The 22,373-nt window shown below is 39.6% G+C and overlaps 1 protein-coding gene across 8 annotated transcripts in view; it reads right to left on the bottom strand.

Moving 5' to 3' along the window:
- PHACTR2 (phosphatase and actin regulator 2) overlaps positions 1–22,373 on the bottom strand; it is a 294,524-nt gene that overhangs the window by 206,305 nt on the left and 65,846 nt on the right. For 2 of the 8 annotated variants that reach the window (XM_002803874.4, XM_001090453.5), the window contains exon 1: positions 16,237–16,383. The exons of the other annotated variants lie outside the window; for them this stretch is intronic. In XM_002803874.4, coding sequence (XP_002803920.2) covers positions 16,237–16,249 — 13 coding nt within the window. In that variant the 5' untranslated portion in view covers positions 16,250–16,383. Of the gene's footprint in view, positions 1–16,236; positions 16,384–22,373 lie in introns of those variants that run through there. 8 annotated transcript variants of the gene reach the window in all.

Below are 22,373 nucleotides of genomic sequence, written 5' to 3'. Positions count from 1 at the left end.
ATTCTCCTGCCTCGGCCTCCGCAGTAGCTGGGATTACAGGCATGCACCACCACACTCAGCTAATTTTTGTATTTTCAGTAGATACCGGTTTTCACCAAGTTGACCAGGCTGGTCTCGAACTCCTGATCTCAAATGATTCGCCCAACTCGGCCTCCCAAAGTGCCGGGATTACAGGTGTGAGGCACTGTTCCCGGCCTCCTTGACTATACTGTATCAGCTGTTTGCCGTGGTCTCTATCTCTAATTTCTGGCACTGTACTCAGCTTGTAGGCACAATGACAAATGCAGCTTTACCATCCTGGCCCAACCTTTACACACTCAGCCTGTCTAGTAACCACCTCACCTGATCTAGGGCACCGCTGCGGTCCGAGCTTTAGGCCTGGAGTGCCTCAAGGGCAGTTTGAACACATGTTCCCACTCAAACAGACACAGGGTGGAATTTAGCCATGAGAAAACAGCTGCATACCATGAAAATAAACTGCTTCCCACAACATTAAAAAAGAGTGGTGATATAATCCCAAATTGCTGATTTTGGCCTCAAGTCTGTCCTCGACTTAGGAAGATGGAAAAAAATCTAGTTGAAATGTCCATGTTGTGATATGGCATGTGAATATGAATTAGTAACTATGACTGCGTCTTGCTCATAAGAATTAACAAGATTTTGGTCAGGCACGGTGGCTCACACCTGTAATCCTAGCACTTTAGGAGACCGAAGTGGGTGGATCACCTGAGGCCAGGAGTTTGAGACCAGCCTGGCCAATATGGGGAAACCCCGTCTCTACTAAAAATACAAAAATTAGTCAGGTGTGGTGGCAGGCGCCTGTAATCCCAGCTACTCGGGAGGCTGAGGCAGGAGAATTGCTTCAACCCAGGGGGCAGAGGTTGTAGTGAGCCAAGATTGCGCCACTGCACTCCAGCCTAGGCAAAAGAGCAACACTCTGTCTCAGAAAAAAAAAAAAAAGAATTCACAAGATTTCATAGCTAGTTCTAATTAACAAACAAACAAGTTCAATAATAGCTTATATTGGGGCGGGGTGGGGAGTGGGTGGGGAGGCAGGGGTTTCATATCATTCACCCCAAGTTACTCTGGGCTAGGGACCCATGTCATTAGCAACTTATTATGGGAGTGCTCTGAGTGTACCCAGAATATTGTGCATCATACGTGGTCAGACAATATAATATGTGCTGCTCTCCAGTTAACTGATTTAAACATAATGTATTGACTTTTAAAGCAGGACACAATGACTGTACAAACAAAACCAAAAATAGAAAAGTCTAGAGTAAAATATAAAAATTCCCCTTTTATTCTTCAGGGATTGAGCATTGCTCTATGCACATACAAAATGTTTTTATAAAAATAAAACCAACTTTGTATGCTGTACTCCCATGAACTGATTTTCAACAACAGTTCAGAATAATTTCTCTCATTTAGGTATTATTATCATTGTTATTTCGAGTCAGAGTCTCACTCTGTTGCCCAGGCTGGAGTGCAGTGGCATGATCACGGCTCACTGCAACCTTCTCCTTCCGGGCTCAAGTGATTCTCCTGCCTCAGCCTCCCGGGTAGCTGGGACTACAGGTGAGAGCCACCATGCCTGGCTAATTTTTGTATATTTAGTAGAGACGGGGTTTCACCATGTTGGCCAGGCTGGTCTTGAACTCCTGACTTCAAGTGATCTGCCCACCTGGGCCTTCATTTGGGTATTACGACATTTTTTCTCCCTCCATATATTAATAGCAAGGGGCAATTTAGATGTACTAATACATTTTAGGGAGTTTGAAAATAATTTCTTTTTCTAGGGAAGGTAATTTGGCTTTTTTCTTATCATAATATTTTATTTATTAATTTAGTTTAAAATACATATACTAAATCATGTCTAAAAATATGCTATTTTAAAAAATTGCTTTTTTTCCATTCTCACATTTCATGAAAACATTTTATTCAAACTCTTCACTGGCATATTTGACATCAGTGTTAGGGAAGGTAATCTGAAAAGTTTAAAGCAAATGGATAAACAATGTCACTAGACTTAACCTTCTTCACGTGAAGGCTGGCTTCTTTCTACTCCTCAACTTAGGGCCAAGTTTCACAGGCCTTATGCCTTTGATATAATCAAATCTCCTTTGAGAACATATTTTTAAAGTATATGGTACATCTTCCTTTATGAAATAGTCAAATTCAATACACTTGCTACTGTAATTATTACATGTTCTATCTTCTCCTCCAAGGAATCCCTACAAAATATGTATTTTTAAATTCTAAATTTGGTTTAATGTCAATCAAACAGAAAAAAAAATCAAGGTTCACAAGGACTTTTCTGGGTTGATAAGGATTTTTACCAACCTCATTAAGCTGCATTTTGCATCGTTTGCATTTGGTTACATTTCTCTAAACTGTCCTTTTCTCCTGAAATATTTTAAAAATCTATGTAATGGGATGGTCTGTGTACATCATTGTGCTCCATAGAGCATTTTGTAGCTTGGTAACAATGGCAGAAGCAGTGACTCAGCCAGCATGCATTAAGTACTTACTGTGTGCCACACCTGTGTTAGGCCTAAGGCAGCCAATAGTAAGGTAACATTGCCCTTGAGCAGTTTCCTGGCCAGTGGGGAGACCAGATGTAAACAAGGAGAACAGCACACCGCCAAGCAAAGCAGCAGGAACACACAGTACTTGGGATGAGAGGAAGAGTCTGGGGAGCCAGGACCCAGGACTACATGACCAGAGGTGGTGACACTGCTGGTGACGCAGGGACCTTGTGTGACGTTTTGGTCTTGAATTTTACCCTGAGGGTGTGGGCAGGATCTCTGGAGATTTCTAAATTGGATGATGAGGAAACATTAAAAGATGTAACCTAGCTGTCCACCTCCACTATGTCAAGAACCAGGAAATCAACCGAACTGCAACTCAGCCCGAATAAATGCAAAAAATTCACAAACTCCAGCCCATACAAGTGAATCATACACTACTCAGGGCCTCAGTGGGGTCTGCGTACTATTATTTTGAACAAAAGGAAAACACTCTTGAATATTTGGTTTCCCAGACCACAAAAAAAAAAAAAAAAAGAAGAAGAAGAAGAAGAAAATAAAGAAAACAGCAGATTAGGAGGAGGGAGACGGGAGCTGCCAGAAGCAAAATGTGAGAGGTGAGCAAGGCAGGAACAATAGGGAGCCAGAACAGGGGGACCTGGGGCCAAGTGACCACCTTGGGAGGTAACTGAGAAGAAGAAATGAGCTAATGTTTGCAAAGATTTAAAGTCTATGTGGGTGCAAAATGAATCTATGTTACATAACACTTACTACTCAAGCCAAGTACAATCAACCCTTAACTACAGATGAGGAAAGTGAGGCTCATGGATATGCCCAAGGCCCCATACCAGCAGGTAGAACAGGCTCAGCCAGGAACTGCGTTCTTCTTTTCCAACTCTAATTCCATTCCTTTGCACAATCCCACACTATACAAGGGTTGGGGTATGTTCAGTTTGAGAAAGCCAGTAAATGTGATTAAATATAAGAAAGAGTTGCAATTTAATGATTCTCATGCAAAATAGAAATTAAAATAAAGTGTTAGTGGTTGACAGGTGAGCTTCCTTGTAGCTGCTGGTTATCCAAGTCCTGTGCTACTCTAGAGAGAGAGGCAGGAACTGTGGGAATGATTTGCCCTTCTGCACCGAGGAGGCCTGAGAGGGCTCCGGATCCACAGGAACTCATTTGCATCCTCCTGAGTTTTCTTTGTTGTCAATTTACACCAAATTGAAGAAGCCAGAATGAAACCTGTGGGGGCCTCCTGATGTTTTCTGTAGACCTGTTTCATAAGCCAGGTGTCTACCTTGGTCTCTCCCTATAATCTGTCCACATTCCCTACCCAATCCTCCAATCCCTTCTCTGGGAATGGATCTTCAAGCTCAGTCTCTGTGTGAAAATGCTAAGGCTTCTTTAATGAAGCAGCTCTTGTTCTTTTCCTGGAGGTTTTCACTGTCCCCCATCTGCTACCCACCTGCCATATAAGTATATGCCTTCCATATGCATGCTCCACTAATTAATGAGCCTCTATTGGAATTTCCAGCTGATTTCCAGTCCCTGATCACCTAGTTGCATATCCTAGTACAGAGAGCTTCAACATAACTGATGGGGACGGTTGCGTTTTGTGACCAAAACTGTGAAAAAACCTGTCCTCCAGTGAGTCAGCCTTTGAGGCCAGGACAAATAGAACCACATTTCCCTAAAAACAATATTGCATGCATCCCAAAAGGTAAACTGGGCTTGGCTTTCCCTTTGCAGAAAAGTCAATGGAAATCACATTTGGCATGGCCTATGCCTTGTGGGTTGACCGATAGCCAAGCATATACTCAAACAGACATGGATTTTATATGTCAGGGCAACATTTTTTATGTGCAGTTAAGCTGTGCATGAGGCTGCTCTCTGAAAAAATAAATAAATAAACTTCTCTGCCTTAGTTTCATATCTATAAAAGCAGAACTGATGATTTGAAGTGTTTACATAATTCACCGGAGAACTGTGAGAAACGAGCTATATTTGTAAGCATTTTTGAAGATGAGAGGAATTTGTTAAAGTATGTACAGCATGTTTTAAAAAAATTTCATTCCTTACTAGTCCTGCGTTTAAAACATAATTTTGTGGGACATGATTTTGTTTTACAATAACCCAGGTGCTCAAGGGTACATTGGGAGTTTTCGTAGTTTCGAGGTTCCATGAAAACTTTCCCTGAGACGGCTAAAGACAAAGCCCACATCTGTTAGTATGAGAGACACCTTTGTTTATGGAGCTTTAGGGCTGTGACAAAAAGACTGACATAAGCCAGGAAATTTAGGAGTTAAAGCTGGAGTGTTATTCTAAATGTATGCTACAGAGCTCCTGGTTTTCCACGAAGTCTGGATTTTAAAAACAAAGTTGGCTTTAATTTTCAACTATCTGGCTTTTTTCAACTATTGTCACAGTCATACAGTTATTCAAACAAATGTCTTTGAACTTCCTTAACTTAAAAAAGTGGCCCTAAGGTTAATGAATGTTGTGAAATGCTTATTGTTTGAGCAAACGAACTGGCCCCTCCACCGACTGACATGTTGTATAAGTACCACAAGCAAGCATGATTGGTGCTGTGAAGACTATAGAGTCTCACACAGGGAACCTAAGATATTTTCACTCTTTATACCATACTGACCATTCTCAAAGATTGGGACTGGCTATCTTTCCTTTTATCCCCCTATTCAAAATGCCCCAACTCAAGTTGCTTTAAAAATGGAGGGTTGCCAAATTTCCATTACTAAGAAAATAAGACCCAGGATATGAAGTGCAGAGGCATGCAGCAGGTGGTAAATTAAAGACAAGTTGGGTGTATAGTTTTAAGCAAGTCTCAGCCAACGATACAAAAGCTACTGAGTCCCTTTCCACAGTAAATGGAGGAAGAGAAAACAGAATGCACCACCATTCCCATGCAACAGTCTCAAAGAAAGCTGCTTCTTTGTGTACAGGTCAATGCTGTGTACCCTTCAATAGGGTATTTCAGAGCATTTTTGTGCATGGCACAAGATCTTTAGCATTCTAATAATAATGTGCTTTCACGCTGGCAATAAGCAAGTATCTTAATAGCACACGGAACAGTAGAAACCCATTTTGTCTGAGTGACTTCATTATATGTTTCTTAGACCGATAATTGGTCTCACCAGGGGAGTACAGAGGAATCATCTGTGAAACATTTCTTAAAAGTACCCCTTTCTTCCCTAGGGAGATTCTGAATTAGTGGGTCTGGAGTGAGGCTGGTATGGCTCTTGATCGATGATAGGTAGACAGACGAATAGATGATAGGTAGGTAAGTAGGTAGGTAGATGGATGGATGGATAGACGGACACACAAACAGGTAGGAAGATTTTAATTGCACAAGTGATTCTAATGGGCTCTTCAGTTGAAGAACTGCTGCTTACATTAAATTGCATATGGCCACAGCATTCAATTCCAATAAGAATTAATTCAGAGTTTCTATATAAGTAGTAGCACACAATAAAAGACACAGCTCAGGCTTGAGTTCAGCTAGTGTATTCATTTGCCTGCTTATGGGACACACCTCCTCTGCCAGGTACGGTACTCAGTATAAGACTCAAGAAGGAGACATGGCCCTGTTCTTGAGGAGCACATGAAGCAGCGTGATGGGATATCTGCTATGTGTTCCAACAGGGGTAGAAGAGTGTTCTCGGGGAGGAGAGGAGTGGAGAGGAGTGAGAACATTCATTCTATCCAGAGCAGTTGAGGATGGTTTGGAGCAAGTGGGGACACTTGAGCTGAGGCTAAGACAAAGAGGAGGCTTTTCAATATGGCAATAGGTGACATGCAAGTGAGAGGTTCTGGGGAGAAGTGGTGGGGGCTGGAGCAGGAGGGGCAGTTAGGGAAACATTCAACCCCTATGCCACCCCAGCCTCCCCTGCCAGTTCCTGGTAGTGCCTCCCAATACGAGAAGCTTCACTTGTATAAACATTTGGAGTTTAAAACCCTCTGTCACTGACAGCTTCTCAAGTGATGCTCATGACCATGTGAGGTAGTTAAGTCAAACATTATAAAAGATGGTTTTACTAAATTGCGCTGTTTCTATTAGAAGGCATGTATTAACCTTGTTGTAAAAAACATCATTTATTAACCAAAACACCAGAAAAGCAAGTTTTATCAAAGCATCCCTGGGCTTTAATATTTAAGGTCACTGTCAGTTTAAAATGATCTGAAACTCATTTTGGAGTGTGTGTGTGTGCGTGTGTGTGTTTGGAGCAGGAAGTACAAGGTGGAACAGGACCTATTTCTCTATCACTAAAAAGCAGGGCGCCTGTGGTAAGTCACATGGATACAGCAAATATAGCATCGATGTCTAATCGTGGCTCTGACCCAGCCTCTTGGTACAGATACAGTTAGTGATGATTAAATCATAGCAGTGCTATTTGGGTTCTAACAACGTACCTCTTCTATTATACAGAATTTGACAAGGGATGTTTAACATCTCTTATTAGTTAAATTTCACATGTAGTCTCTTCAGAAATAGTTTTTGCCACTGTGGTGAATCTTCACTTTTAGTATTTAATTTGCCTGTAAGATGTTGGAAGAGAAACCGACCTTCCTGATTAGGAAGTAGGTGACTAAGTCTCTCCTTAACCACCTTCTTTGATCCAGTCTACAGACTCCAGAAGGATGGATTATAGAAAGTCTGGTTTCAGTTTCCTTTGTTCCTATCCTGATACATTGCCTGGAAGCAGTATTTCACCTCTGCTCTTTTCTTTCAGCCATTTCCTTGGAGGTCTCATTAATCTCACAGCCTCACATCTCACCTGGAAGCAGATAATTCCCAAGCATAAAATCTCAGCTGGACTGGCCTGCTAGACTGGAGTGAGGAAGGAGGGAGAGAAAGGCGGAAAAAAAGAGAGAAAGAGAGAAGACTCTCACAGTGGTTGTCACCCTCATGGCTCATTAGAATATAGTGGGGAGTTTTTAAACAAATACCAATGTCCTGATCCCCCTCCAAAGTCCCTGATTGAATTTGTTAGGGTGGGGCACAGAGATGGTTATTTAAAAGATTTCCAGGTGATTCTAATGAGTGACTAGAGTTGAGAATGACTACTCTAACTCTTTGGAAGACATAAAAGATGTCTATGACGTGGCATCTGCCCTCAAGACTTTTAAACCTGGTTGGGAAGGAAAGACTCAAAAGGAGAGTAATCTCAGATGAACTTCCAGTAAGTACAAAACTGGGTGTTGAATCCCATCAATGCCCTGAGAAAATTCAGGGCTTGGAGACCAGTTGGGAAGACGTTGTAAGACTGGATATGTGCTGGGCCTTGACACAGGGCTGGGATTGCGGTAAGTTTCCTCTCCCCTTCCCCACTGCCACCACCTCCATCAAGAGCCTTCTAAGTGGATTTCATTCTTAGGAGCTTCCACTCTTGCTTCTCTCCAGTCCGTTCTTCCCAATCTTGTAAAACCTTTCAAAGACTCCTGAAAGCTGGTAGGACAGAGGCCAAGGCTCAAGGCCCTCCCAAATTGGTCTAAGGCCCCTACTTCTCATCAGGCCCCAGCCACACTGGCCTTGTTGCTCAGACTTCCCAGTCAACGTCCTGTCGGGGGGCGTCCGAGTCTGGAGTAGCCTCCACCCCAATCTCATTCTCTATCCAAATACCACTTGATTAACTTGGCAGCACTAATCACAACCCCAAGCATTTTGTCTGTTCATTACTAATTTTGCTTTCTCTACTAGAAAGAAGGAGCATGCTACAGAAGCTCTGTCTCATTCTCTCGTATCCACACTAACTAGGACATTGCGTGGCACACAGTGGGTGACCAGGAAACATCACCAGGATATATGGATGAATTAATGACTGAATAGCAAGGAGGAGAAGGTGTTCTAGGTGGGAAGAAGAGCAAGAATGAAGGTACAAATGCTTTTGTGGATACAGAACAGACAGTGGAACAGACTGGTGGATGTAGAGGATACATGGAAGATACAGGTTAACAGGTCAAATATAATCATTACTAATAACAATAAATATAAGGATTTGAACTTGACACCTGTAAAGGTATAAATGCTGTGCAGGGACCGAATGATTCAGGTCTAAGAAGGGAAATCATGATTCTAAAGTCCAGTCCTGAGGCACAATTTCAATCACTATTCTTAATTAGAACATTAAATATTTGGAAAAAAATTGGTTTATGTGAAAAAAATTCAAAATGTAATTTTGGGGAGATAGCTGGATGTTCGGAATTATCTATAAAAATAATAAAAGAGCTACCTATCAAAACTATTAGGCAGATACTTTATACCAAATGGTAGGAAAACCTGAAACTTTGAAACCATAGCTCTGAAACCTGAAACTGAAACTTTGAAACTATGGCTCCTCTTGACATAAATATCAAAATTTAAATGAGATTATTGTTTCACTGTGTGTTTGTCAAATCTTGTAGTGGTTCACAGAGTAATATAGAGTTTGGAAAGAGTCATGTGGAATGTAATGTCTTAGCATTACTAGTGAAAGAAAAAGGACTATTCAGGCACAGGTGTGGTCAGATGAGACCAAGGCACAGTTACTCTGTGGTCTTTCCTCTAATCATGATCTCTCTCGAAGAAGAAGAGAGAAAAAGTAAAATTCTTTCGTATTCCAGAAAAGTGTGTCTGCCTTTCATTTAAATATCATTAAAAATATATATGGGGAAGCCTCTTTCCATAATTTCTGTTAATGACTGTAATATTATCACATCCTTCAAATGAAAATTTTGAATAATTTTTTTTACAATGGTAACAGATTTCACAGGTGGGCTCTATCAAAAAGCATTCTATTTTATAAATTGTCATACATTTTTGAATGTTCATGAAAAGAACACTTCACAACTATATTTTGTCTTACCCATGTACTAACTTCTATCCAAGAGGGTATTCAGATGTATAATAAGATCATATGACACTGATGTTTCCAAATTAATTTGTTCTTTAAAAAATTGCTCCAACTTAATTAAACATCATTTAATGTTTGTTGATTTAATTCAACAAACATTTACTATACACTTACTATAGCCCAAGAACTGTGCTCAATGCTATGGAAAACACAAAGACCAAGAATCCCCACTCTCAAAGTAATAAGACAATATGAAAAGTGATGAGTTGAATTTTGCTATTATTACAAAAGGCTGGATTCAAGTTTATAAACCACTGGCTTATTTATTGGGCGAGATCTTAGCCTCAGGTACTTATGTGTAACTTGGGGGAGATATTTACTTACAGAGTGACTGCAAGTATTAATGATGTGACATGTGTAAAATACCTAACTTGATGCCTAGGACATAAAAGACACTCAAATAAGTAAGATTCCTTCCTTTTAAGACATTTGACATTTAGCTAAATATGATTTGCCTTTGTTATATATGTTCTTCGCACCTGATTTACAAAAATAGAACTTTGAAGTTGACTTTTTACATATAATATCTCACATCATCTATTTTTAAAATTTCATGTGAATTGTTACATTTGGATACATAAAATCTGTGCATGACCCCCAATCTCATAGCTGTCATTGAATTCCACTCCTTTCCAAAGCAGGTTTAAGGCCTAGCTCCCTTTCCTTCTTCACTTCATGGGATGGTGATGTTTATAAGCAGTGAAATGTTAGAGGCAAGGAAAGAGAAGAGAAATCCTGGACACAGATGACACAGATATTTAATTTCTAAACAATCAAGCACTGATACTTATGTAAGTAAGCATCATGAAATGTACATAGTCATATACATCTGCAGTGGAATTTCATGTACATGAAAGGTACATACTTATGGAAGTATCAATGCTTGATTGTTTAGAAATTAATATCTATGTTAAAAGTTACTTTACCAAAAGTAACTTTTTGATAACTTTGCTAGTTACTAAAAATGACTTCCTATATTTGGAAACAGGAAGTTGAGAAGAACTCAGGAGAGGAAGAATAAGGTAAAAATGGAAAGCGAAACTGAGAATGAAGGGATCTTAACAGTGCATTCCAAATTGGAGTTATCTACCTTGTAACTAGGTATCCCCTGGAGAACCTGAGGTTAATATGATTGGGAAATGCTGCATTCTATATTCCATCTTAGGAATTCACAACAAATATTAGTACCCACAGGAAATTATATGCCAATTCTATCAACATCTTTCTTTTATTTTTGAGACAGAGTCTCACTCTGTCACCCAGGCTGGAGTACAATGGTGTGGTCTCGACTCACGGCAACCACTGCCTCCCGGGTTCAAGCAGTTCTCCCGCCTCAGGCATCAAAGTAGCTGGGACTACAGGCATGTGCCACTACACCCAGCTAATTTTTGTATTTTTAGTAGAGACGAGGGTTTCACTACGTTGGCCAGGCTGGTCTCGAACTCCTGACCTTGTGATCCACCTGCCTTCACCTCCCCAAGTGCTGGGATTACAGATGTGAGCCACCACGCCCAGCCTCAGCATGTTTCTTAACATGCTAAGAAACCTGTTGAATGCTGTTAAACTCAACAATTCTTAAAATTGCCTGAATGCTAAATTCTTTGCGTGTGGAGGTTGGGTGGGGAGTTTATTTAATAACCTATGGAATTAATATGGAATGGCATATAATTTAGAAAATGTTGATTACTGATTCTTCTTTCTATCACGAAAATGCATTTTGGCTTGTGCTTTCTTTCTTTTCTAACAGTTGTTCTCGACAGAAGCCATGTGACAAGCATTTCTATTTCATCTTGGTGATACAGAAAAATCACAATTCATTCTGCCTTTGGAAAGATGAGTGGTTGCAAAGAAAGAAACACTCAGAACCAATTCCAGTGATCCTGAAACAATAGTAAAAACTTAATTTCAGAAACAAAGACTTTGTCCTGCTTGTGCACACTCTTGGGCCATGACTGTCAGTTTACTATCGGGAGGTCACAGTCACTCACTATTAGAGTAAAACTAGGAAGAAAATTTAGTCCCACTTTCACAGTACTTTTATGTTTATATGTGAACTTATTTTTCCTTTTGGCATTTTTATTTTAAAACAGTTATTTCGATAATAATACTAGCATTTTGAAAACAGATGTTCCAAAAAACAGATTATTTATCAATTTTTAACTTTTGCTTAGAAAAATATCTTTACATGAATCCTGGATGCTTCTAAGAATATTTATTTTGTGAAATATAAAATGCCAAAATAGCACAATGGGCTTCACAATAAATTCAAAGAAAAATACTGTAATTTGCTTGGTAGTTAATAAAATGTTAAATAATAATCTTTACAACATAAGGGGCATTTCAGAGGATAAGAATGAATTTCTTTTTTAATTAAAAAGAAAATCTGTTCTAATTTTTTATTAAGTTTTTTAGAAGAGATAGCAACATTACATTCCCCTACATCGAGACTGACAATCCCCTAGTTAAAGAATCCACACATAGGTACATATATTAACAATACACATGCAAATGTATGTGTACATATTATGTACGTATGTGTGTGTATATAACATTAATACATTTCTAAAAAGTATCATGGTTGGCAGAATTATAGATAGCAAGACCAAGATATCACGAAAGTGGAGGATTAGAGGAAAAAAAATTTTTATTGCATAAAATAGAGTTTGCAAACATAGTCAAATATTCTAGAAAGCATCCTCTTTCAAAACATATGCATTATTATTGGATGTCTGCCCCATTCGGTAACCCTTCTCCTGAATCACTATCTTCAGCTGTTCAGGAACTTTGGCATGACAACTTGGGCTGCTAAGGTTTTGAACCAGCTTGAAATAAAATGTCTTTATGCTTACATTTTCTTATGCAACAGCCTGGCCTTTACCCTAATTATTTCAATGCTTAGGAGTATGTGTCTCTTTGCCTGGTCTTATTTCCATCTATAAAAAAAAGATGAAGCATTTGAAAGTTTCCTTTCTCTATACCATTCCATAGGATCTCTGGAGGGAGAAGGGGCAGGAATCCTTTTTAATCCTTTAAGTCATCAGTGAACCAACTACTATGGCTAGTGGGCAACGCACAAGGTATTTCAAACCCAACAATGTCAAAATGGAACTCATTGTCTTTCTCTTAAAACTCATTTTGTGTTCAATAGTGCAGGACTATTGTCTTAAATTCTCTAACTGGAAACCTCCCGGGTTTTGACTTTGTAGTTCTCCCTACCTAAAACTCCACTCATCGTGCTCTGCTGATGCATATCCAATGCATCCCCCAACCCCGTGCCCATTGCACCACCCACATTAATTTCCAATTCTACTTCTGAGACAGCCACTTGACTAGTCTCTTTGCTCAGAATTGCTCACTTTCCCACACTGTCATCCGCACCTCTTTCAGAGCCATGCTGCTGGAGCATATATTTATTTGTTCATAAAACAATCTGCTTCAATCTTTTGATGGCTCTCTAAAACGCCAACATGCATTGTATGTTGCCATATGCCAGCCATTGTACCAAAAGCTTTACAGGAGTTATCTTATTTTCTCTTCACAGTAATCCTATGAGATAGGTACAATTATTGTCAACACTTACTGATGAGAAAATTAAAAGCATAGAGTTTCTATTACTTGTTCACAGTCACTCGGATGACAGGTGGCAGAGCCAACATTCACCTAAAATTATCTGACGCTCTCAACTACTCCACTCCAAACCCTTCCTCAGTCTGACTCCAAAGAGCTCTTGAGTCTCTTTTGCAGGGAGCTGGCAGACTGTGACCTTCCAAACTCAATGATTGTACATCAATGGTCAAAAGCCTTTGAACCACTGAGCTAGAATGCACGGTGAAGGCTTAGGGGCTCTCAGTAGCTGCCACCTCCCCTCCAAATGAGTGTGGCTCTTTCAACCCACACATGGTAACTGAAATATCTTGATATCAAGTAGGGAAAACCCAAAACAATAAATTCTGCAGAACTTTTTTTTTTTTTTTTTTTTTTTACAGTACTCTGTACTGTAGAACTGGAATTACATTTCAAAAATTGTGTTTCAGATAAAAAAATCACATACCAATCAACTTTGCCTCTGAATGTCTTATCACAATTCATTCACAAGAACCACTTAATGGAGGTGAGGATAGTGGCACTGGCAGAACACTGATGGTACTTGTAGTCATGGGTTTGTCATTGTAAAGCACCATCTATTCGACTTGTTATATAACTTCTAAGAATAAATAGCCGTTTGAAAAAAAGAAGAAAATGTTAGATATTGCTAAAATTGCCCTGACATATTCCACACACACAGTTTGATAAATATTTTATTGTTATTCCAGGAAAAGCTTTTAAAGGAATACATAAGCCAGCAATTATGGGGAAGGGATGTCTCCTTCTCCGAGATAGTAGGAATGTCAGCTCTTTGTTGCTAAGGAGAGAAAGGACGGATATACAATGGCATGATAGCTGAAATGTGCACACACCCACCAAAAGGGCTGGAGTCCCAAGCAGCACATCTTTCTTTACTTATTAACAGCAGAAACCATGCACAAATATCCTGATGCAACGTTCTATCTGACTTGAATAAATGAGGGACATTCAACCTGTGTGGGGCCATTGCTGTGCTCCTGCCTGTCAATTATCTAAACTCCCACGCAGAAAGCCTTGCTGGAAGAAGGCCTGGCTCCTTGAAACTAATGATCCAGTTGTTAGTACTAGTGCCCAGCTCTAAACTACTAGCTCTGAAATCCATGGACTCAACCCATTTTTGATTAGAAAAATTTAGTCAAATACTCAACATCATTACCTTCTTTAAATTAATTTGGATAAACTGTAGTGCTCCAAGTTATTTCAGATTTTTTTTTTTGTCACCTACCAGTACTATCTTAAATGCTTTCCTTACAGTCAATATAATGTATTGAAACATGTGTATGTAATGGATGTTTACATTTTCCTCCTGTAAGAGAGGCTGCTTACCTCATCAAAAAATTACCATGAAAAGTGATCACTGACAGCCAATTATAAGCCATTATAAGAAGCATGCTATTTCTGAAATATTCAAATTATGTGATTTAAAACCTGTTATTCTATTCAAAGGTATCTATGACTATATTTGAGATTACATCTAAAATTTGAAATGATATAGAAATTGCTAGTTTATAAGCCACTCTCCACAGTGTGTAAATAATCTTAAACTCATCAAGAGCAGAGGTATTTTATTAATTGCATTTAATAACATAACTAAAAATTGTGAAAACATCCCCCAAAGCTCTAGTTACCCAAAAAAGACAAATAACCCTTAGCATTCTTAAGCCTACATAAAGTCTGCCACAGGAGTTTCTTTCCTTTTTTTAAATGGCCTTTAAATAAATATATGAGTCAGTTTAAAAAGGCATTTACTTGGATTAAAGTGATTATTCTGCCAGAATGTCAGTATAATAAATTGTGGGTGGCAGAAGTTTTAAACGAGGTTAAATTAGAGATTCTAAGTTTATATATTTATTTTTTACTCACTCTATTGCTGTAATTAGAGAAGCTTTTGGTTGATCTTCAAATTGTGCCTTGTCATGGAATACCATACCTACCTGCTTTTATGATAAGTCCTATGGTGTATTTTCTCAATGACCAGAATGGTGGTATAATCCATATGCATGCATCCAGCTTCCCTCCTGCTACTACTACACACACATCCTTACACTTGTTTCATTTCTTCCACCACCTTTCATCCCTGATACTATACTCTTCCACTTTATTTCAATGTCTTCAATGGCAATGACCAAATTATGTTAGTCACAGAGTTTTGTTCCTGGTAAGCTATTTCATAAAAGAACCTAATACACAGTGACTTTAAAATCTCTGCTAGTCTATGCTACCTGCACCGAGGACTGAACTAGCTCAATTTCGTAAACAAATATGTTTCACCACCAATAGGTGGTCTTGTAGAATGTGTTTTAAATGATGTAACCTCTTAGAAGAGCTGACCGTGTCTCAAGGCATGGGAAGCCTCACCTTCAAGCTGATACCAGCTGAGTAACTGAACTAATGAGCTTCAGGAGACAGATAATCCATAACACAGCTGGGAGAATTCTGCTTGAGTGCCGACCACACTGAAATGGGGCATGATCTCACAGTATATCTCCTCTGAAAGTTCAATACAGCAAAGTAAACAGAAAAAAGTTCCACCTGATAATTTTATGCTAATTATTTAATTGACATTAAAATACTTCAACCATCATGTTTATCTAGTTATCAAGTAAAGATATTAAAAATAAATACATTTTTAAAGGTTCACGATTGACCACTAATGTCTCTGCTCTGAAATTAAAATATCAGAGGCTATCAAAACATTTTCGACATTGCATCCTAACGATGAAGATGAAAGCATCAGACCAAAGAGCTCTTATGCTGTTACACTGTGCATATTGTACTATTTATACAGAATTTTTGCTCAGCTCATTAACTTAATTCCATCTACCTCGTGCCATCCCTTAGTAATAGTTTTTTCACTAACTGTATGCATTTTCCACCCACTGCTCTGAGCACAAAAGAATCAAACACCACACTTGCTGCAGCCTAAATAAAATAGCAGTAGTCTTCACAAAAGGTGAATTTGGAATGACAATCTGCATTCCCAGTTCCTAAACTTCAAAGTAAACACTAATTGTCTTGTGGACAATGCATCGGGGTACACATATTACACGCGTCTCAGTCTTGAACATTTAAGTGTGAAACGAGAGCAACAAATAGGCAAACCTTCCGCAGCAAAGGATGCGGGCTGCAAAGCAAGCCAGCAGCTATGAAGAATTCATGCTTGTTTTACCTACCGGCGTTGTCCATGTCTCAAGAGTGGTGAGGCGAGTTCTGTAGCCTGGCAGCCGGAAAGCCCTGGCTCTTCTGACTAACGAAGCACCCTGTCCTTCTGCTGATTATCAGCCCTTGCTGGCACACTGAGCATACTTCATGCACTGTCTGCAGGAGACACCGCCAGGAAATTTATATCTCCAAGGATGACAAACAGCCATTAGCTCCATTACAGGCTGATTAAGAGGGACTGAGCCTATCAAGTGGGTACTTGAATCCCCTGGGGGTTCCACCTCTGCTCTGAGCTAAGGAGGGGGAAAAAAATCACTGCAATGTTGAATGTGTTGCACATTTCAGGAAAAAAAAAGTGCACATGCTATGCAAAACACAGAGCTTTCCAAAAGATGCCAGGGCAAACAGGAGCAGGAAGAGGCATTGGTCATGAAAAGGTAAAAAGGAATATTTTAAAATACAATACATTATCCTTTCCTTGGGGTTAGTCTAAATATGGTTCAGCCTTTATCATTGACATCACTGAATGACTGGGCAACTTTTCAATTTAAAATTTTAAAGTGTTTTGGTTGTTGTTGGGGGAGGAGGCAGGGAGTAGCAGATAAAACATTGAAAAATAAAGACTATCTTTAATATCTCTGCTCGAAATAAATATTAGGAAGTTGAGTATTGCCATTCCATTTTAGTTATGTTCATCATGACTAGTTCTTCTATTTCTGATCAGAATTTCTGCTCACCTATCCTAATAGAGAAATTCAAAGTATTTTCACCAAAGGTCACTAAAAATACAAGAAAGAATTGTCAAAGGAGGTTAGGGGATTCTACAGTCTGTTATAATCTGTGGCTAAAGGAATGTGAAGATCAGGAAAGACTGACTAACACAGAAAGACCCTACTTCACTTCTTTTCTTTAATTTGGCTATGTAAAGACGACTCTCAAAGACATCAAAAACTGCTTACGCTCTCAGGACACAAGGGTGAGCACAGTGCTGGAGAAATCAGGTGCCAGGCCTCGTGGCTGTCATGACATTAGATGCTGGGGACAGCACAACTGTTTTCTGCATTTTCTCAAATATAGTACAAAGATTTATAATGACCTCATAGGACCTACGATAAAATGAATCTGCAGTAGAGTTAGGCTCTCCAGGTCTTTTATACCAACAGATTTTTAAAAAACAGTTCATAGTGTTATATCCCCAGAGTTGCTAAACTTGAAAGGCAATTTGTTTATTAAGCATTTCTTTATGCCATTGGAATTCCTAGTGACATACCAGTTGCAAATTATTTATAGTCTAGTTTCCCATTGTAACAGCTTCTAGGTTTAAGTATTTTTGTTTTTAATGTAACTTCAAGATTTCCTATAGATATGAGGTTCTTTTATTGTTTAAACAAAACATTTTGTTTATGTCAGTGATAGCTCAGAAATGTTTTCCTCAAAGAAAAACTGAATTTCTCAGTGACTTTTAGCCTGAGATTTTTAACCCTGTCATTTCAATTCTGTCACACAATTTTAAAGGTATATCACTCTATGAATTAAAAAAAAAAATTCTTTGTAGATTTTTTAAAAAATTTGCTTGGATCCCATAAGACTGAAATCACTGTGGTTTCTACACCTCATCTACTTGCCCTGATTAAGACCTGCCAACTATCCAGAGTGAGTGTTATAAGCTCAAAATCTAGGACAAACTAACTATTTTTAAGAAAAAAAAAAAAAGAGGAGCTAACAGGGAAATAAAGATAACAGAGAGAGAAGATACATCATCAAGACTGAGATTTGGGTAAGGAGTAGCTAAGAAGTCTCATCTATTGGCAGTGCCTATTGCCTAATATGAATATATTTATATTAGCTTTGTCCATAGTTCAAAATGTGACTCTGAGTTATTTTTATTGCTACCGTTAGTCCTTCAATGACAAATGGATTATGTTCCAAAAGTTCGTTTTATTGGTCGTTCGAAACACACTTTTTTTTTCCTAAATACTGATGGCTTCCAAGGACAGCCCATTAAGCACTCCCTAACTCACAGTGCGATTTGTGTAAAATCTAATCTTTACCCACAATTCTAAAATCCAGAAAGTTTTGAAAATATTGTTGTTTTTTGTAAGTTTGGCTCTAAAATGCATTTAGCGTCATAACTTGAAGTGATGTGATGCTATTAAAAATCTTTACTTATCCCACTTAGAGCAAATAATCATGTTTGCTACAGAAATGTTTAATATTATAGGTTCTAAGAATCTTCCCAGACCCTGCTAGGGGTGATTCATAATAAGTAGCATATGGTTTCTATTACCTTTCTAAAATAAAATTCTGAATTCTGAAACACAACTGACTTCAAGGGCTTCAGTTGAAGGACTGTGATCCTTCAGTCCATTTTTGCAATTTAAAATGGTAGATGGCAAGCATTTGTGATGATGGATGTGTTAATCAGCCGGATTAAATCATCCCACATTGTACACATATATCATAATATCACATCATACCCCATAAATATATACAGTTATAATTTGTCAATTTACAATCAAATAAAATGGCAGAAAATAATTCTTAATATTATTTTGTCACAGGATTCCCTTATGTATTTAGGAACTTACCATCTCCCTCCCTTGCCTGCAAATACTCAAACATCTCCACTCAGAGATAAACAAGAAATGGGCAACATAGGAAAATGTCCAGAAATCAGAAAACTAATGTTGACTGTCCATTATAAATTAAGCCCTGTCCAAAAACTGCATTCATTGCCAAGGACATAACTGCTTCCCATTTCTCTGTATTGGTAACTGGCCCCACCACTGCCCTTCCTCTGTCCCTCCCCAGCATCAGAGGAAGGGCAATGCAACTGTGAAAAAGCACAGTAAGTGGACCATTTTCCTCAAGCTCCAGTGAGAATCCACTCCCTCCCTTGATTTAATTCACACCCACAATTAATATGCTGTAGCTGGGGAATGCCTGGTTATAAAATGTTCACCAGGCCCTTTCCAATGGCCCCAGAGATGCTGTGGGCATGGTACAGGCATCGATAAGCCTAATGTTCTCCATTATGTTTCTAAATATGGCGTTAGTTCCCATTTTTATTAACCTTCCCATGAGTATATACTCAGCTTGCCTAGAATTCAACAAACTTGTTTGAGGTTGGGGTAATTTGGAGCACCTGCATCCACGTACCCTCAGTGCAATGCCACCTTCGAAAGAAGGACACAACCCCTGTCTGGGTTTTTTAAGAAAATGTTTGCCTGGGGTTGGTTGCATGTTGTTTGGGATGCCGGGCCTATCTGGCTGAGGTAGCAACAGCAAGGCTGCTGTGCGTCTTCAAACACATCACCAAGCACATCCTTCTACAAAAAAACCCTGTTAGCAACTGTCTCGCTCAGTTTTAACAAAGAAGAGGATGTCTTGGCTTCCTTTCTGCTCACTTTTCTTTTTTTTTTTTTTTTTGAGATGGAGTCTTGCTCTGTTGCCTAGGCTGGAGTGCAATGGCACAATCTTGGTTCACTGCAACCTCCACCTCCTGGGTTCAAGCAATTCTCATGCCTCAGTCTCACGAATAGCTGGGATTACAGGTGCCCACCACCACGCCTGGCTAATTTTTGTATTTTCAGTACAGATGGGGTTTCACCATGTTGATCAGGCTGGTCTTGAACTCCTGACCGCAGGTGATCCACCTGCCTCTGCCTCCCAAAGTGCTGGGATTACAGGCATGAGCCAGGGCACTGGGTCACATTACTTCTTAACTTTCCTACGAGAAGCTCTCACTTGTTGGAAGCAGAGAGAAGAACTGATGACAATAGGTGGCAATAATACTCTACCTTTCCTAACTGAAATTTGAGCCCAGGGTGACTAAGGCCAGTTCAGACGGATTCTGTGGAGAACAAGAGCAGAAACACCACTCCAAGTGGCAGAGCGACTCCAAAATCACAGGCTAAAAAGAACATAGTTTTACTTTTAGAGGATGGACTGGGATCCTTTCTTACAACATCAGGCTCTGTTTCTCAAGATGGAGGAGTAAAAGAGTGAACTGCCCACGTAATTAGATTGCTTGGGCCAGTAGATCTCTTGGATACTCAAATGGGCCTATCTGACTATCTCAACCTTTTGAGTTTCTGATTCATCCAAAGAAAGAAAGAAGTGCCAGAATATTGACTATCAATGAGAAAGCTTGCTCCCTGTTCATTTTGGAACAGATTCTTCTGAAAGTCTCTTCTTTTTTTTTTTTGAATCAGAGTCTCCCTCTGTCACCAGGCTGGAGTGCAGTGGCATGATCTCTGCTCACTGCAACCTCCGCCTCCCGGGTTCAAGTGATTCTCGAGCCTCAGTCCCCGGGTAGCTGGGGTTACAGGCATCTGTCATCATGTCCAGCTAATTTTTTTGTATCTTTAGTAGAGACAGCGTTTCAACATGTTGGTCAGGCTGTCTTGAACTCCTGACCTCAAGTGATCCACCCACCTCGGTCTCCCAAAGTGTTGGGATTACAGGCATGAGCCACCCCGCCCAGCTGAAAATCTCTTCTAAAAACATTTGAGCCACTGCTTTTACAAATACAGCCATCAAATAGTTCTGACAAGCAAAATGCTTGGATATATAACTCTCCAAGGTACGAAACCAAATCCCTGAACTATTAACCAAAAACAGTTCATAGGAGAAAGTTTTGCAACAGATAGTATTTCCAGGAAGATCTGGGCAAGAAACATTATACATTTATCCAATGTTCTACTATGTGGATTTTAGGCCAACGCTTACTTGACACGACTATGTTTTCTATTATGCCAACCATTCTCCTTTTGAGGTTTCTCTTCTGATGTAAAGTGTGGGGAGGGGTCTCCTGAATTTCTTGTCAACATTTGCTTCTCTTCCCTTATTCACGGTCCTTGGAGTGTGCCTGCTGTTCACACTTACCCTATTTTTTTTTTTTTTTTTTTTGAGGCAGAACAGCATACACTGCTCCTTGGCTATAAATTTTTTTCCCTGTAATATTCAAAGTTGAGCCCAATCCCTCTCCCCAGCTGCAAAATCCCATGGCAGTAGTCCCTATACCTATTGCAATGGTCCCAAATAAAACCTGCCTTACTGTGCTTTAACAAGTGTCATTGAGTAATTTTTTTAACAGCAAATTGTTGGAGGTAAAGACATTTTTAAATGGCTTCAATTAGTTTAGTTACTTCCATCTTTTTTTTTTTTTTTTTTTTTTTTTGAGACAGAATCTTGCTCTTGTCACCCAGGCTGGAGTGCAGTGGTGCAATCTTGGCTCATTGCAGCCTCCGTCTCACGGATTCTAGCAATTCTCCTGTCTCAGCCTCCCGAGTAGCTGGGATTACAGGCATGTGCCACCACACCTGGCTAGTTTTTGTATTTTTAGTAGAGACGGGGTTTTGCCATGTTGGCCAGGCTGGTCTGAAACTCCTAACCACGGGTGATCCGCCTACCTCAACCTCCCAAAGTGCTGGGATTACAGGCGTGAGCCACTGCACCCAGCCCACACTTAGCCTCTTTAACAACATCTTAATGCAGAGGCTGTGAAACTTCTCTGCACACCCAGATTGCCTGGTGTCTGGACCTCACATGAGGCGACATCCATCAGACACAGTCTTCTGATAAGTTTGGACATTTGGCCAAGGTGGTCTGGTGAATCCATACTTGGACAACACCCCACTGCTCCAAACACATAGCAATGATAGATAAAATATTAAATAGGTAAATCACAGCTAGGCCCAAAAAGCTAGTTGATCATTTCCATGAATGAGAAATGAACCAAAAGCTAAAGGCAGTGGGTGAGGCTTCTGCAGTGTCCTGCTGTACCCAAGGGACAAAAGCAGAAGTCAAGGCCAGATGTGCAGCTCCTATGTAGTAATGGCTCTAAAAGAACTCCACATGAGAAAGGAGCAGTCAGAGTCAGGCTCTGCTGGAATGGAGAGCCCTGGTTCAAGAAATGAGGTTGGAAAAACAAATGGTTGATGTCTTAGTTCCAGGAGCCATGGCTTTATAAAGCCTTGAGGGGCAGGGAGAGGATAAGTCTTCATAATCAATAATTAACTAAGCTTCATATGGGTCCCTAAATAGTGGATGGGCAATATGCCCTCAAAATTGAGCAGAAACTTCCTCAAGATGTCATTAGAAAACCTGACAAGATGGGAGAGTTAGAGAGACAAGGTGGAGGTGA

Source organism: Macaca mulatta, chromosome 4, assembly GCF_049350105.2.
Source record: "Macaca mulatta isolate MMU2019108-1 chromosome 4, T2T-MMU8v2.0, whole genome shotgun sequence".
Lineage (NCBI taxonomy): Eukaryota > Metazoa > Chordata > Mammalia > Primates > Cercopithecidae > Macaca > Macaca mulatta.
Note: the sequence above shows the minus strand (reverse complement) of the source record. Positions and strands in the feature narration are given on the sequence as shown.